Here is a 16,111-nt window from a genome sequence, read left to right on the forward strand (position 1 = left end):
TACCTTATCTCTTGCTCCCCCACTAGAGATAGGAAGTGATTTAGTCATAACCAGCAACAAAAAATTATAATAAATTTTGTTTCTGTTTGTACACAGTAGTTAGACAAAATATTTGCCAAAAACAAATTTATTTAAATAAGACCAAAAGCTACACAAACACACATACACAGACACACGCACATAATTAAATATGTACAACAGGGTAATAATATTTAAGACCAAACAATAAAAAATACTTAATAATAATAATAAAAAACAGTAGCATATTTATTTAAAAATTAACTTTTTAAACAAAGTCATAAATAAATTGTTTTATTATTTATTTAAGATTTAAGACAACATAGGATTTTTTATTAGGTTTTGTTGTTGTTGTAGTATGCATATATAGAAAAATATAAAAAAAGAATTTAGTTGGAAAATGTTAAAATATTATTATCTCTATATTAATATAAACAAATAAATGAATAAATAAACTATTGTCTGGTAAAGTGTGTTAGACTAATGGGGAGTCTGTCTGTTGTATTTTCATAATTTCCTGCAGTTTAATAAATTATAAATATTATAAATTTTGTTAATTAAATAAGAATAAGAATATGTAGTTTTTGAAAGAAACTAATAAATTATTAAAAACAAAAACTAAAATTTCTTAAAATTTTGCAGTATTTAGGATGCTCACAGTTTGCTTTAAAATAAAGAAAAAAGCTGAAAAAAACTCTTAAGTTGTTTAATATAATAAGGGTATTAGCAGTTTTTAAATCTAATAATAACATTCCTTTAAACTGTGAATACCCTTAATAATTTTAAATTTAAAAATTTTTAACTTTTCTTTTAAAACAAAAGTAACGCAAATGTGCATTTAATACATTAAAACCGTAAAAGAAATTTCAAATTTCAAAACTCTAATGTATGATTGTGTGCTGCATTTAACAGAAACTTAAAAGAATATATACATTCTTTTAAATCTCTGTATAAAAATCCTAAAACCAAAACTTGTAATTAAAACTAGTAGAACGGCTTATTTGCGTTACTAATTTTATTTAAACAATTAATTTTAATCCAAACAGTAACTCTCTGCAATTCCGCAGTTCCAGACCGGGTAGACCGCCAAAACGTGGACCTGTGGGATTATCCTTGCCACCCACCCATCTCAGCCAGCATCCACAATTGAAAAAACATCGTCTTGATAATGGAGATTATCCCTATGAGAATGGTCATATAACAGGTAAGTCAAAAAAAAATCAACAAAATATATATCATTTAAATATATTTTTCAAAAAACCAAACTTGCCGTATCATTTAAAATTCAACGCCTTCGAATATCTATAAAAAAGAAGCCGCAAAACAAGATCTTTTTTTCAAAAATCAAAAAAATCACTAAAACGCCGCCAAATAGCCTCCATGACTTAACACTTTTCTATACATTTCATAAATGTGTGTTAAGTAGTATTTTTCTTAAGAACTCAAATTGAAAAGAATAAAAGAATTATAATCTTGTAATTTGTAAATCAATAAAAACAATGAAATGTATCAGAAAATTTAACAAATCATTGCATACATTAGTGTTAAAGAACAAATTGATTCTTTTTTCTCCTAAAAAAATATATATAATAAATTTTTATTTTCAATATTAAACATAAATAGAAGTAGGCGTGGTTAAGTTGTCAAAAAAATATTGATATTGAAAACTACAAATGAAAGATTCGTTATAAAGTAAAAAAAAAAATCCATTAAATAATTGAAAATCTTTTGCAGCTTTTATATTTGTGAGAATATTTAATTGAACATCTATATGAAAAGATTTAAATCTATTTTAAGAATAGCAAATGAATAGAAAGGTTTTTGTTTAAAAGACTTCACTGGTGAAAATTCTATAGCAATAGTTCAATAACATTTCTGTATGAGTAATAATCAGTGATTTTGATCTTGTAGAAACATTTTGATGAGGATTTGTAAAGAGAAGTGGTAAACTCGTTTTCTTGTACTTACAACATCTTCTATATATCCGAATACTTGACTAAATAAAGTCTAGAATATCGACTAGTTAAGACTAAAGCCTTAGTTATAGACCAGTCCACTGATTACACTATATTCTAGTCCAAACCATAGTCTAGTCTAAAATCTAGAGTATAGTCTATCATGGTCAATAGTCTAGTCTAGAGGCTAGTCTTACGTATGGTAAGTAATATAGTCTATAGTCTAGTCTAAAGTCTAGTCTAAAGTCTAGTCTAAAGTCTAGTCTATAGTCTAGTCTATAGTCTAGTCTATAGTCTAATCTATAGTCTAGTCTATAGTCTAGTCTATAGTCTAGTCTATAGTCTAGTCTATAGTCTAGTCTATAGTCTAGTCTATAGTCTAGTCTATAGTCTAGTCTAGAGTCTAGTCTATAGTCTAATCTATAGTCCATGGTCTAGTCTGCAGGCTAGTCTATAGTCTATTATATCATCTAGTCTATAGTTTATGACTGTAGTCTGGACTATAGTCTAGTTTCAAATCTATAATACAATCTAGTCTATAGTTAATAGTCTTTTTTTAGTGTGAACTGTAGTCTAGACATTATTCTGTACCATGTTCTCATCTATAGTTTGTTATACATGATTTTCTATGATCTAGTCAAAAGCCTGGATTTAACTGTAATATATAGTCTTAACTATAGTCTATATTATTGTTTAGATTTCTCTATTGGAATATTGTCTAATCTTTTAAGAGTTTGTTTTTCTACTACAACAGCTAATCATACCCTCGCTCTCTCGCCTCCAACTAATTTCTCAGCCAACAACCGCTTATTTGCCATTTATAAAATGCGTATGACTTTTAAGCTTGCAAAATTTGATACTTAAGGCCTTTTAAAATAATCCGCAAATATGATGCCACTCTATTGTTTCGACATGTTTCACAATAATTCACAAAAAAAAAAAAAACAGCCTCAAAGTAATAAATACTACAAGCAACAAATATCAAACAAAAGCAATACAATCATTATCTTAAGACTTCCTTTGGGGTTGTGAAATGAAACAAATCATTTCAAGAATTAAAAACATCAAAAACAAGTTTCAATTCATTCAAACAAATGTTACGAAAAAAAGAAACACAAAACTATGAAGATTTGAATTGTCGATGATGATGGTTGCAAGTTACACAAATTATATTTGTGCAACCATAACCTACAATTGTCGTAAACAACAATACTATGAAAACAAATCAAATTGTTGCACATTTAATATTTTTTCATTCAACTGTTTAGTTTTGCACTGTTTCTTTGTAATCAGTGCATGTCTTTGCAAACTTAAGCACGATTTCTTTATTTCTTTAAGGTTTAACATCTCCAGATTCCTGTTTTCTTTACATATGTATGTTTTTTTTTTTGGATCTATGGTTTATTCAATGATTGTGCCTTAAACCCCCGAATTATAGTTATATTTCATTATTGTTTAGCAGTTTCTTGTTTTATGCAACGTTTAAGCCACAAATATTGAAAAGAGTCCACCATTATCTGTGTTATATGATTTGTTTGATTGTCTATCTGTCTCTTGGTTAGTTGGTCGGACTTGATAATGGTTGTATTGTAATTTGAAATAATTTCATTTTTTTTTAGCTCTTATGATTATTGGTTTACGATTGTATTTCTTTTCATTTTTTTAATTTTTGTATCTTTTGTTTGTAGGTTTCTTGAGAAAAGTAAGAAATCCATGATGATTTGTTAAATATATAGAGCCAGTAGTAGAACGACTGAGTTAGACTTTTGTTTTGAAAATCCTTTAAGTTTAACTTTAAGAATTTGTGTGTGGTTTCTGTTTTAATTTTTTGGAAAGTTCTTTAAAGTATAGTGATCAGTTGGACATTTCATTTGTGATTTTAAAATATATAAATATTTTCCTTGAGATCGGGGATAAGTGTCTTAACTATTGTCTGGTCAATATACTAAAGTCTGTACTATAAATCTATAGGCTAGACTTAAGTCTGAAGTATAGACTAGACTTAAGTCCGTAAGTGTGGCCTCCGGTGGGTTAGTGATTGGTGTTCTAGTCTGGTAGACCGGAGGTGGTTGATTCGATTCCCATCTGTGGCACTAGGTAAGGAGCGCACAATATGCCCGATAGAGGCCTAGGTGTATTTCTTCGGATTTGATGTATATATATATATACATTCTCCTTTCAAACTAACTAACTAACTGCCGTCTAACTAAAGTCCGTAAGACCATATCCTAGACGTTAGTCTGAATTATAGACTAGACTATAGTCAGTATTGTAGACTAGGCTATAGCCTGCACTATAGCCAAGACTACAGTCTGTAATCTAGCATATACTAAAGCTTGGATTTTACTTTTACTATAACCTAGACAATAGTCGGTACTATAGCTTAGACTTAAACCTGTATTATTGTTTATACTAAACTCTAGGCTATAGTCTGTATTAAATCTTAGACTATATTCTGTAATTATATCCTATACTTCAGTCTGAACTAACTAACTAAGTCCGTAAGACTATATCCTAGACTTTAGTCTGAATTATAGATTAGACTATAGTCTGTATTATATCATTTACTATAGACTAGGCTATAGCCTATGCTATACCCAAAACTACAGTCTGTACTCTAGCATATACTATAGCTTGGATTTTACTTTTACTATACCTAGACAATAGTCGGTACTATAGCTTAGACTTAAACCTGTATTTTTGTTTATACTAAACTCTAAGATATAGTCTGTATTAAAGCTTAGACTATATTTTATACTGCATCCTATTCTTTAGTCTGAACTATCATCTAGACTATAGTCTGTATTATTGTTTAGATCAAACTCTGTACTATTATCTAGACTTACTGCCTGTTCCTCTAAATGTGAATTTACAGTAATGTTTTAATAGATTTTTTGTAAATTTTGAGTAAATCTTTTATCACAATTTAATAGTTTTTTTTCTTAATTATATATTAATCGTTTTAGGACTTCCTCCTAAACAAAAAAATGTTAAAATGCAATTACCGCAATATTTTTTTTACAATATTTCTCTAAACCAGATAAAAATAATTTGTTCAAAACTATTCAACCATATTTTTGTGGTTTTACAGTAACGACCCCAGATCAAAAAGAAAAGAGAAAACAATAACGAAAAACTGCTGGGAAACTACAATATTGTATGACAATCAGATTGGATAAACTAAATATTAAAACACGCATATTCCGGACAAAAAAAAAAACTGACCAAAAAAGGGGGAGAAAAAATGGTTGAAATAACCCTGAAATTAACAAAAATGTCAACAAAATAGTTGTTGGTTTTTTTAAATTTGCAACAAAAAATTTTTAAATTACAGCAACAAAAATGTGACAAATATTTATAAAAGAAGGTATATGTATAAAACAACAAGCATATAGAAAAGTTGGCCATAACAATAGAGCTAAAATGAATGGTAGCAAACAAAAAAAAAAAAAAAAAAAAAACACAGACATGTATTAGACTTATAATAACAAAACAAAATTTCAACAAAAAATAACTAATAAAAGGTCTCAATTACCCTGCAGTTCAGCGTGATTTCTTATATGGTCATCTTTTTAATAACCTTCATTTTTATTTACTTCTCTCTCTCTCTATATTTTCAGATATGAATCGTTTGGAAAAATCTCCTCTCTTAGCCAATGGCTATAATCCCCCGCCTATTAATCATATGGCATTTATGCAAATGAATCATCATCCCGGTTCTGCTCTTATGTCACCCGGTATGCCTCCTCATGGTCTACATGCCCGTCCCGACAGTCAAATGTTAAAGGCAGCCGCTCAAAGTGGTATGTCGGCAGCAAATATGGATGCTTTAGCTAGATCCGGTATATGGGAGAATTGTCGGGCAGCTTATGAAGATATTGTTAAACATTTGGAAAGGTAAGTTTTTGGCACAACAACAATTTATGAAAATTATGTTGTAATTAAAGCTTTAATTAAGCATTTGGAAAAGTTTTTTAAGAGTATGTTATATATTTATATGCAAAAGCTGAAGCATGTTTTCATTATTGTGATCTTTTGAGTGTTTTAATAACATAAAGCTTTTATGCAAATGAAGGCTTAAAGCTCTTTCATAACCTTTAAACCTTTAGTTCTAAAGGTTATGAAAGTCTTAAGTCTTAAATCTATTTTAAATTTATTTAATTGAGCTTAAGAAAGCTTTTTAAAATAGTTTTTATTCTTTCATAAAAACTTCAATATTTGAAGGGAGCATTGAGATCTTTTGTGTGTAATTATAACTTTAAGCCTTTATATATGTAAAAAGCTTTAAGGCTTTATTATAAGCTATCTTTAAAATCCAGCCCTAAATAAGACTTAAAGTTATTAGAAACAAATAAAGTTTAAGAACGCCTTCGGAAAAGTTTAAGACAAAATTAAATAAATAAAGCTTTTCAAAATTTACAAATAACTGAAAGCTTTTACATGAGGAATTATTTAAGATGACTTTAGAATATTGGATAGCTTTCAAATGTAAGCTTTTCTTCATTTTTGATGATTTATGAACTTTTGTGCATTTAAAACTTGATTTTGAAGCTTACGTATTTGAATGAAAGCTTTCATTATTGACTTTTCAAAATTTGTTGAAAAAAGCTATGTATTCAATTATAAAACATTTTCTAAATATTTTATGCTTAAAACTTTAGCATTTTATTAAAACGCCTTTCTTATTTTTCATTGTAGACTTCGCGAAGAGCGTACCGATGAACGTCAACAAATGAGTGGAGTTGGTGGCGGCGTTATTGGTGGTGAACAAAAGCCCCGAGATTTAAGTTCACGTAACTGTAAGTATGATAACTAAAAATTAAAAAATTTTAGAAAGTTGTTTAAGTAATTGTAAAGCGCCTATTTTTATTCATAACCGATCTGAATCATTGTTCATATTATCTGAACAGAGATAATTGTAATGAAAAAGAGAACACCTTTTAAAATTAGATTTTTATTTCTATTTTCTTTTATACTTTTTGCTTAGGCTCTCCCAATCGTCAAAGTCCTGTGTTAAATCTTTCCAAATCGGGTGGTAATACCGATCAGGGTAGCAATTGTGATGAGCGTAGTGAACGTAGTGATATGCATTCCCCAGCCCATTCGGTACGTGATGATAGTATAGAACGCAACAGTGGTCGTAGTGTTGGCGATATAGGTGGTGGTAATGGCACCCATATGGATGAAGATGAAGATATTGAAAATCTAAGTGATGACAATGTATCGGAAGTTGATGAAAGAATGGGCAAAGATGATGAAGGTAAGGGGAATTTTTTTTGAATTTAAAGTTTTTTTAGCGTGAAATAAAAAAACCTTCGGAAATATTTTTAATTTTAAAATTTAAAACTAATTGCTATTTTGTTTTTTTTCTTTGTGTTATTTCTTTCTTCTCAGATTTAAGTGATGTTGAACGCGATAATCATTCTCCTGCCTCACAACGTCATCAGCGCGCCCACAATATGCCCCATCATAATGCCTCGCTGGTGAGTTCAGTAGATCGTGTTTCGGTGAATGTTTTAAGCGATCACGATCCTACTCATCCAGCTTTGCAACATGGTTCTCCCTCTCATAGTGCAGCCGTGGCTGCGTTGCAACATCAACGTGCTTTAAATTACTCCACATTGGCGGCGGCAGCAGCTGCAGCCAATGGTGGTGCTAATGGTCCTTCACTACCCGTGTCCGGCAGTGGTGGTGCTCTAACACCCAACGAAGCTTTATTGGCAGCAAGTGATGCTTCCACAGCAGCTGCGGCCTTAGCAGCAGGAGGTCTTACTCTCGGCCCACTGGCCATGGATCCTGGTGTACCCTCTTCCACCGAAACCTTATTGCGTAATATACAAAGTCTTTTGAAGGTGGCGGCAGATAATGCACGTCAACAGGAACGAGCCATAAGTTATGAAAAAGGTAAGTGATTGAGGAAGTGTTTAAAAGTATTTAGTTATTTATTTGTGTTTAGCTTAAAAGCTTTATTTGTTTCTTGCCATTGTTTTACTAACTTTCTCTTGTATTGTTGTTTTTTTTTTTTTTTTATTTATTTGTTTCATTAGCTGAATTAAAAATGGATGTTTTACGCGAACGTGAAGTTAAAGACTCATTAGAAAGGCAATTAGTTGATGAGCGGAAATTAAGAGGTAAGTTCAAAAAGATTTTATTTGCATTTCAATTTTTGTTTTTTTTTATTTGTTTTCAATTTAAAAATTAACTGTCGTTAGCATTTGGTATTGTAGAGAGGTGGACAAACTTAACGACACGTTTTCAAGATCTTTTAGCTTGATCAGTTTTTGTAATTAGCTAATGACCATAATGTTATGACCTAAAGGTTTTGTAGGAGTCAGGGCAATTTAAGCTGTTGTTAGTGTGTCTATATATGGTTAATGGTTTATTTATATAAGTTAGTGTGTGTGTGCGCCCTTTTCTGATACTGAAAAATTTTGGCAATTGTTAATCTTGTATAGCATTTTGTTTTAGACTTTTTAGAGCAAAATATTTGAAAATTTTGGTAATTCATGAGGAAAGCTTAAGTAAAACTTTTCCAAATAAGCTTCTAGAATAAACAATTTCATAAAAAAGTTGTTTTACATACACTAGACCGTATTATCTTTGAAAGCTTCTTATGTTTAGGCAACCTGAAAATGTTTCTTCAGCTGAGCACTTTGTCCTTTAAAAATTACTAGTTTACGTTCATTAGCCAGTTCACTGCCTTATCCTTTGGACTTAAAGAGAACCGGAAGTTCGCTCTTTTTTGCCAGTCCTAGCTTAGGCCCATCCTAGGGGGGAGCACACATTGGTAAGATGCCAACTTCATCCATATAACGCACATGCTTAAGTCGCAGTTCATGCTTTCTATTGATTGGTTGCCTTTTGAAGCGATTGCGAAGTCCATTGTCTTATTGTTGACCAGATCATGCTTTCTATTGCTTGTTTGCCCTTTAAAGCGATTGAATGATCGATTGTCTTATTGTTGACCAGATCTTTTATATCACTCTGTTAGTCTATTGGAATATTGCCTGTCAAATTACCGGCATCGTAAACTGCATAGCAGAGATCGTGCAGTTGACTTCTTCTGACAACTTTAGCGTAAGTTGCCAGCTCTATTTCTTTTCCAACATATAGCTTCTGCTTCCTCGTTTTTCGGGGCTTCTTTTGAGATATCGTTACTTTCGACGTTAATTTCGTTAAAGTCTTGCTCTTCGGAATATAATTCTTGGTGTTGTCACCTATACATGCAAAAATCTGACTAAAGGTTCCTTTGAGTGAAGTATGACTGTTAGGTGAAAGGGAGCTTTTTCTCTTCTTTACAACAGCATTATTTTAAGAAAGATCATTTCTTTAAGCAACTCCCCTGTTTGCCTTTGAAGCGATTGCAAGGTTAACTATCATATTGTTGAACAGATATTACTTTCTTGATCAATTGGAATTTTGCCTGTCGGTTTACCGGCATCGTAAACTACATAGCAGAGATCGTCTTCTTCTGGCAACTTTGGCTTAAACTGGCGGCTCCTTTCCTTTTTCAACCTCTAGCTTCTCCTTGATTTCGATAAAGTCTTACTTGGCGTTGTCACCAATACATGCAAGAATCTGACTAAAGGTTCTTTTGAGTGCAGTAAGTTTTTGTATTTCAGGTGTCTTACATTTAAGAAAAGCTTTTCTATTCTAACAATGTTTCTTTAAAAATCATCCCCACTTTTGTCAGCATTATTTCAGAAATCTTCGATATCTAAATCTTGAACAAAGGGTCCATTAAGTTATGTGATTTTGTATAGAAACAATTTTTTTAAAACCTTAAATATTTTTAGGATCCGAATTTAAAAATTCCGATCGAAAATTTCGAAAAATGTCATATTTAATTGGTTCTAAAACACTCAATTATGTATATTCGAGACTAAAATCTTTAATATTTTTGAATTTTTATGTTTTCATCGCATTGTGAAGAAATTAAATAATCTATTGACATGCGGGGAAATTTCCTCAAACCCACATTAAAAATTACTAAAAGAGGAATCATATTTGCCACAATTTTTTGCATGCCACAAAAAAAAACTAAAGCCACAACAAAAAAAGGAAAATGAAATGGAAACAATACTGCTGCTAAATTAAACATTTAACTCGATTTCTATTTGTTGCAGAACCATCAACAAATATGTATTTATTTGCTGCAGTTGAATGATTATGGCGTTTAGGTGTGTCAATTTCCATATAAGAAGTTGTTATCAAATACTCATTCATGTATGAAAAGATTTAAAGAAATTTTTTACAATTTGCCCTAAAGAAATCAATAATATTTAGGTGACATTTTTATAGCAGATCAAGAGATTAACAATAATAAGAAATTATATTCACCTAAAATCTTTCTAACTACCCGCTGTTTGTACGTTTTGTTAAAATTTTTAAAAATTAAAAAAAAAAATATTTAAATCAATATCTTATTTTTATCAATTTAAAATCTGTCTATAAAGTTTTTTTGCGTTTCAACAGAAAAAGGGTTCAATCACTTTTAATCAAAACTTTGTATCTAACATTGACAGTATTTTTCTGATTACTTGGACAAATAAAAACAAACTTCTTAAATTTCATTTAATACAAATTTATAGTTAAAAAAAAATGTTTCTTTTCAAAATCGAAACTTCACAATAATTTCCTTCTTTAGCTGCAAAAAACTCTTTTATTGTCTTTTCTTAAGAAAATCGCATTCAAGTGTTATGAACTAATCAAATGATATTAAATTTATTTGAATTATGATTTCTGTTGAAATACAAAGAATAACTGCAAGAAAAATAAAACTGTATTCAAAGCGAAACAGAAAGACAAAAGAACAGCAAAAGTTAATCAATGAAAAAAAAAAATATATATATCATCTAAAGGACCTCATCAACATACAACTCTCGTCGCATATATTTACTTAAAGATATTAAATGTCAATCTTGAAAATGGTCTTTACTCTGTTAAAGGGAAGTTGTTTGGTTGATCACACACAAATGTTAAAAGACAAACGTAGTAATGATTTAAATATATATATATAAAATACAACTCTTTAGTAATATTTGCTGTTGTTGTTATTTATGTTTCTTTTTTTGTTGTTGTACCCCAACGATATCAGGTGTCATTATGGGCCATTATTTGAGTCATTTCATATTATAAACACTTCACTAGAGAAGGAATACATTGTTGAAAAAAAAAGTTTATTAATTTTAATTTCCATTAAAACTTTTATTAAGAAATTTATTAAGATATTATGAAAACTTCAGCGGCATTAAAAATGCAAAAGCTTATAAAAACCAAAGTGTTTCATAAGATAACTAGATCCAAAGAACTTTTCCACATCCTTGAGCGAGAAAAGCTTTAGTTTTAAATGATCCAGAAAAGCTTTATTTGTATAGAACTTTGCGTAAAGAAAAAGTTAATCTTTTTCATAACACATTTTCTTTAAGCAAAGTTGCTCAAACTACAGCTTCTTCTATTAAGTCGGCTTTTCTTCAATATTGTTTGAACACATTTCTTATTGGACAGTATTGTTTTTTTTAAAAAGCTTTCCCTTTTTTAGATAACTTCGCTTCAAAAAGCTTTTTTATTTTAGGCTTATAAATGATTCTAGATCCATGCTCGAGAAAAGCTTTTTGAAAGAACTTTTCTAGATCATTGATCGAAAAAAGTTATTGTTTTCCATTAAACATTTTCTTTAAGAAAAGTTGCTCCATTGTAGAAAGTAATAATATGTTAATATCTTAATAAAGCCTTTTCTAATTCAGTCGAATTTTCTTTAAGAAAAGTAGTTCCATTATAACATTATTTCTTATTGGGTAGTATTTTCTTTAGAAAGCTTTCTCTCTTTTAACTAAGTTGCTTCAATTAGACGTTTATGACCTCTTTAGTTTTTGTTTTAGTTCGATGAACTGATGATTCTCTCTATTTGGAAAATTTCACCAATTACTAAAACAAACTATCATTTCAACATGATCGGGTCATAATGGTATTGATCGACACAATCAAACCGACCACACACAGCAAATATTAAGCAATAAATTATGCTGGCAATAATAAAATAAAGATTTAATTTTAATGTTTTTTTATAGAAATATGATCGATTGAGTTTGTAAATTTTAATTCAAAAAAACATCGAACAAAAATAGTTTTTCAACTCTCCTCAGTCTTTCTCTAAATATCAAGTTTCTTTCGATATAAATAAACAGAACAAACACAAATAATTTCATCTCCTTGATGTTTTTTTTTTCTTTCATTGCAACTACAACAACAGTACTCTATCAAAAACGTTATAGACGTGAACGTAAAATGCGTATACGTTATCAAACACAAATCGAGGGTGGCAAACGTAAATCACCAAATGCGGGTGGTGTAAATACCAGCAATATGGCCTCAAATCTAAGCGGCAACAACAATAATAACAACAACAGCAGCAACAACAATAATAATAATAATAACAACAGTAGCAGCAATAATAATAACAACAACAATAATAATAATAACCACAATACATCATCATCAACAAATTCCAATAATAGTGTTAATGACGATGTCCGTTCAATAGATTCCACCTCATTGCACAGCAAACACAGTGGCAGTATTTCGGATTTAACAAGAAAATCAGAACAAGGTAAGTTGTTTTACGATTTTTTTGTTGTTTTATTTGTTTGTTTACATTATTAAATTTCTTGTGTTGTTTTTATGATAAATGTCATGTTAAAGTATTTATTGCCAGATTAAATATGTAAATAAAAAGTATAAATTCAAAAAAATACTTTAACATTGACACACACACTCACACACAAAAAAAAACTGTGAAATAATACGCCACCTAATGCGTGTTTAACTTTTTATTTCTCTCTGTGTAACCTCCTTTTTAACCAACACAGCGTCCTCTGTTTCTGTTTCTTCTTCTTCTTGTACTTTCCCTTTAACCTCATAGATAATGATGGCAAACAAAGTGAAAAGTCTGATAAATCTTCAATGTCCTCAATAAACTCGCATCATTCACAAGCGCCACAACAACAACAGCAGCAACAACATTCACTTCTTCCTCCTCAACAACAGAGTGATGATCATCATCATCAACAGTCACAACGCCATTTACGTCATCATTCGGAAAGTCCTAGCTTTAAGCGTGAACCTCAATCCGATCATGAAGGTGATAATCATTCTTCAATCCCTCATCATGCTCATCATAATCGTGCTCTCAGCGATAGTGGTCGTCACTCGTCGTCGGATCGTCTTAATGATCGTGATCATGATGATGAACGTCGTTCTAGCGATCGTGAAAGTAATCGTCCTCCTTCATCTCAAGCCGAAAATAGTTTGGCTGTTGCTGCTGCTGCCGCGGCGGCTGCAGCTGCTAACGGTAAAGGCCAATGGCAATATCCAGGCATTGATCTTATGGCTACTGGGGCTTTTTGGCAAAATTATTCGGGTGAGTTTAAGAAATTTATGATTTGATTTCTTGAATAGAAACATTTTTAGGGGACTTCGTGTTAACTTTAGTGTTTTTTTATGGTTATACTCTGGACTATAGAATAGACTATAGTCTGGGATATAGAATAGACTATAGTCTTAATTATAGAATATACTTTAGAATTGACTATAGCCATCACTAAACAACAGACTATAGTCTGAACTATAGAATATACTATAGTCTGAACTATAGAATAGACTACAGTCTGAACTATAGAATAGACTATAGTCTGGACTATGGAATATTCTATAGTCTGGACTATAGAATAGACTATATATAGTCTGGACTATAGAATAGACTATATATAGTCTGGACTATAGAATAGACTATAGTCTGGACTATAGAATATACTATACTCTGGACTATAGAATAGACTATAGTCTGCACTATTGCACATACTATAGATTGGACTATTGACTAGTCTATAGTCTGAACTATAGTCTGGATTGTAGATTAGACTATAGTCTGGTCTATAGATTGGACTATAGTCTGGACTATAGATTAGACTGTAGTCTGGACTATACATATTAGACTATAGTATGGACTATAGAATAGACTATAGAACAGACTATAGAATATACTATAGAACAGACTATAGTCTGGACTACAGAATAGACTATAGTCTAGACTATTGACTAGACTATAGTCTAGATTATAGGTTGGACTATGGAATAGGCTATAGTTTGGACTATAGAATAGACTGTAGTCTGGACTATAGAATAGACTATAGTCTGGACTATAGAAGAGACTATAGTCTGGACTATAGAATAGAGTATGGTCTGGACCATGGAATAGACTATATATAGTCTGGACTATAGAATAGATTATAGTCTGGAGTGTAGAATAGACTATAGTCTGCACTATAGAATAGACTATAGAATATACTATACTCTGGACTATCGAATAGACTATAGCCTGGACTATCCGGACTATCGAATAGGCTATAGCCTGCACTATTGAACAGACTATAGATTGGACTATTGACTAGACTATAGTCTGAACTATAGTCTGGATTGTAGATTAAACTGTAGTCTGGTCTATAGATTGGACTATAGTCTGGATTATATATATTAGACTATAGTATGGACTATAGAATAGGTTATAGTCTGGACTATAGAATAGACTATAGTCTGGACTATAGAATAGACTATAGTCTGGACTATAGAATAGACTATAGTCTGGACTATAGAATAGACTATAGTCTGGACTATAGAATAGGCTATAGAATAGACTATAGAATAGACTATAGAATAGGCTATAGAATAGACTATAGTCTGGACTATAGAATAGACTATAGTCTGGACTATAGAACAGACTATAGTCTGGACTATAGAACAGACTATAGTCTGGACTATGGAATAGACTATAGTCTGGACTGAATAGAATGTGCTAGGTCGGACTATAGTATTGTCCATAGCTTGGATTCTGCGAGACTGTAGTCAAGTAACTAGAATATACTTTCAAAAAGTACTTTTCTTTTTGACTACAACTTATAATTCACTTAAACTAATATGCGTTCTTTGCTTCTGTTTTTATAATTTTAGAATCTTTGGCCCAAGAAATTGAATTGGAACGTAAGACCCGTTCCGCCAATGCAGAACGTGATGTTAAAAGTCCATTGGCTGAAAGACAAGCGGCGGCCTATTATAAAAATTCCGTACTATTTGGCAGTGCAAATTAAATATAAAAAAGGTATTTAACAAACTTTATTAAAAAAGGACTTTTTAGTGAAACAAAATAGAAATAAAGGCGTTTAAGTAAAAACAAAAATTATGATCTCAAAGTGCAATTGTGGTGGAAAAAAGGAGATTTATAAATTAAAAAAAGGACATTTTATTATAGCAAAACAACTAAATTAGTTGACCCCCAAATTAAAATAGTAAATAAAAAAAATGAAAAAAAAAATTTGCTTCAAAGTAAGAAAACTGGATTTTAGCAAAATATTTAATATAAAACTGTAAATAGCAATTTTGAAAAATTTTTAGTTTTTTTATAAAAAAAATCCAATAAATTTTTAAAATGTATATAAAGTTTTTTAGGAATAGCTCCGAATTTAGTTTTTAGTTAATAAGTCTTAAATTTATACTTAAATTTATTAAAAATGTAAATAAAAAAATTTTTAATGCAAGACTTTTGTTTTTATGTTTTAAAATTAGAATTAAGAGACACGCGCCCCCTCACCCCCATTAACTCAAATTTTACAAAATATAAAATTTCGATTTTTTAAAATTAAAAATGTAAAATAAAATTCAAGCATAAAACCTTTTAATAATGGCCTAAAAATATTTAAAAATTAAAATAAAATGTTAATTAGACATTTTAAAATAATTATAAGTTTTTTTTTTTTTTGGTTTTTAAAGAAATACTTTAATTTAATATAAGTTTTTTTCTAAATATACTTTAAGTATTTTTATCACAATAGATTAACCCTTAGTAGGCATAAATCACAAAATAATATTACTTAAAATAAGATTAAATAATAAAAGCAAACAACTTAAAATTATACTTAAATAATTATATAATAAAATTAGGGCTTATTAATTTAGTTTTTAGCATTATTGTAGTGTTTTTAATATATATTAAAAAAAACATATTTAAATAATTATAATAATAATTTAAAAAAATTGTGTATGAATTATAAAAAACAATATTTATAACAGTATTTCTAAAGAACAAG

The 16,111-nt window shown here is 30.0% G+C and overlaps 1 protein-coding gene across 4 annotated transcripts in view; it reads left to right on the forward strand.

The window, feature by feature from the left end:
- LOC111678895 (myb-like protein I) overlaps window positions 1-15,415 on the forward strand; it is a 35,254-nt gene extending 19,839 nt beyond the window's left edge. The window contains exons 3-11 of one of the 4 annotated variants that reach the window (XM_023440338.2): window positions 1,065-1,222; window positions 5,594-5,870; window positions 6,672-6,772; window positions 6,961-7,233; window positions 7,368-7,877; window positions 8,021-8,104; window positions 12,226-12,582; window positions 12,895-13,392; window positions 14,979-15,415. In XM_023440338.2, coding sequence (XP_023296106.2) covers window positions 1,065-1,222; window positions 5,594-5,870; window positions 6,672-6,772; window positions 6,961-7,233; window positions 7,368-7,877; window positions 8,021-8,104; window positions 12,226-12,582; window positions 12,895-13,392; window positions 14,979-15,115 — 2,395 coding nt within the window. In that variant the 3' untranslated portion in view covers window positions 15,116-15,415. Of the gene's footprint in view, window positions 1-1,064; window positions 1,223-5,593; window positions 5,871-6,671; window positions 6,773-6,960; window positions 7,234-7,367; window positions 7,878-8,020; window positions 8,105-12,225; window positions 12,583-12,841; window positions 13,393-14,978 lie in introns of those variants that run through there. The other 3 variants (XM_046951091.1, XM_046951102.1, XM_046951105.1) reach the window with 3 other exon arrangements.
- The last annotated feature ends 696 nt before the right edge of the window (window positions 15,416-16,111 follow it).

This window comes from Lucilia cuprina, chromosome 2 (genome assembly GCF_022045245.1).
Source record: "Lucilia cuprina isolate Lc7/37 chromosome 2, ASM2204524v1, whole genome shotgun sequence".
Lineage (NCBI taxonomy): Eukaryota > Metazoa > Arthropoda > Insecta > Diptera > Calliphoridae > Lucilia > Lucilia cuprina.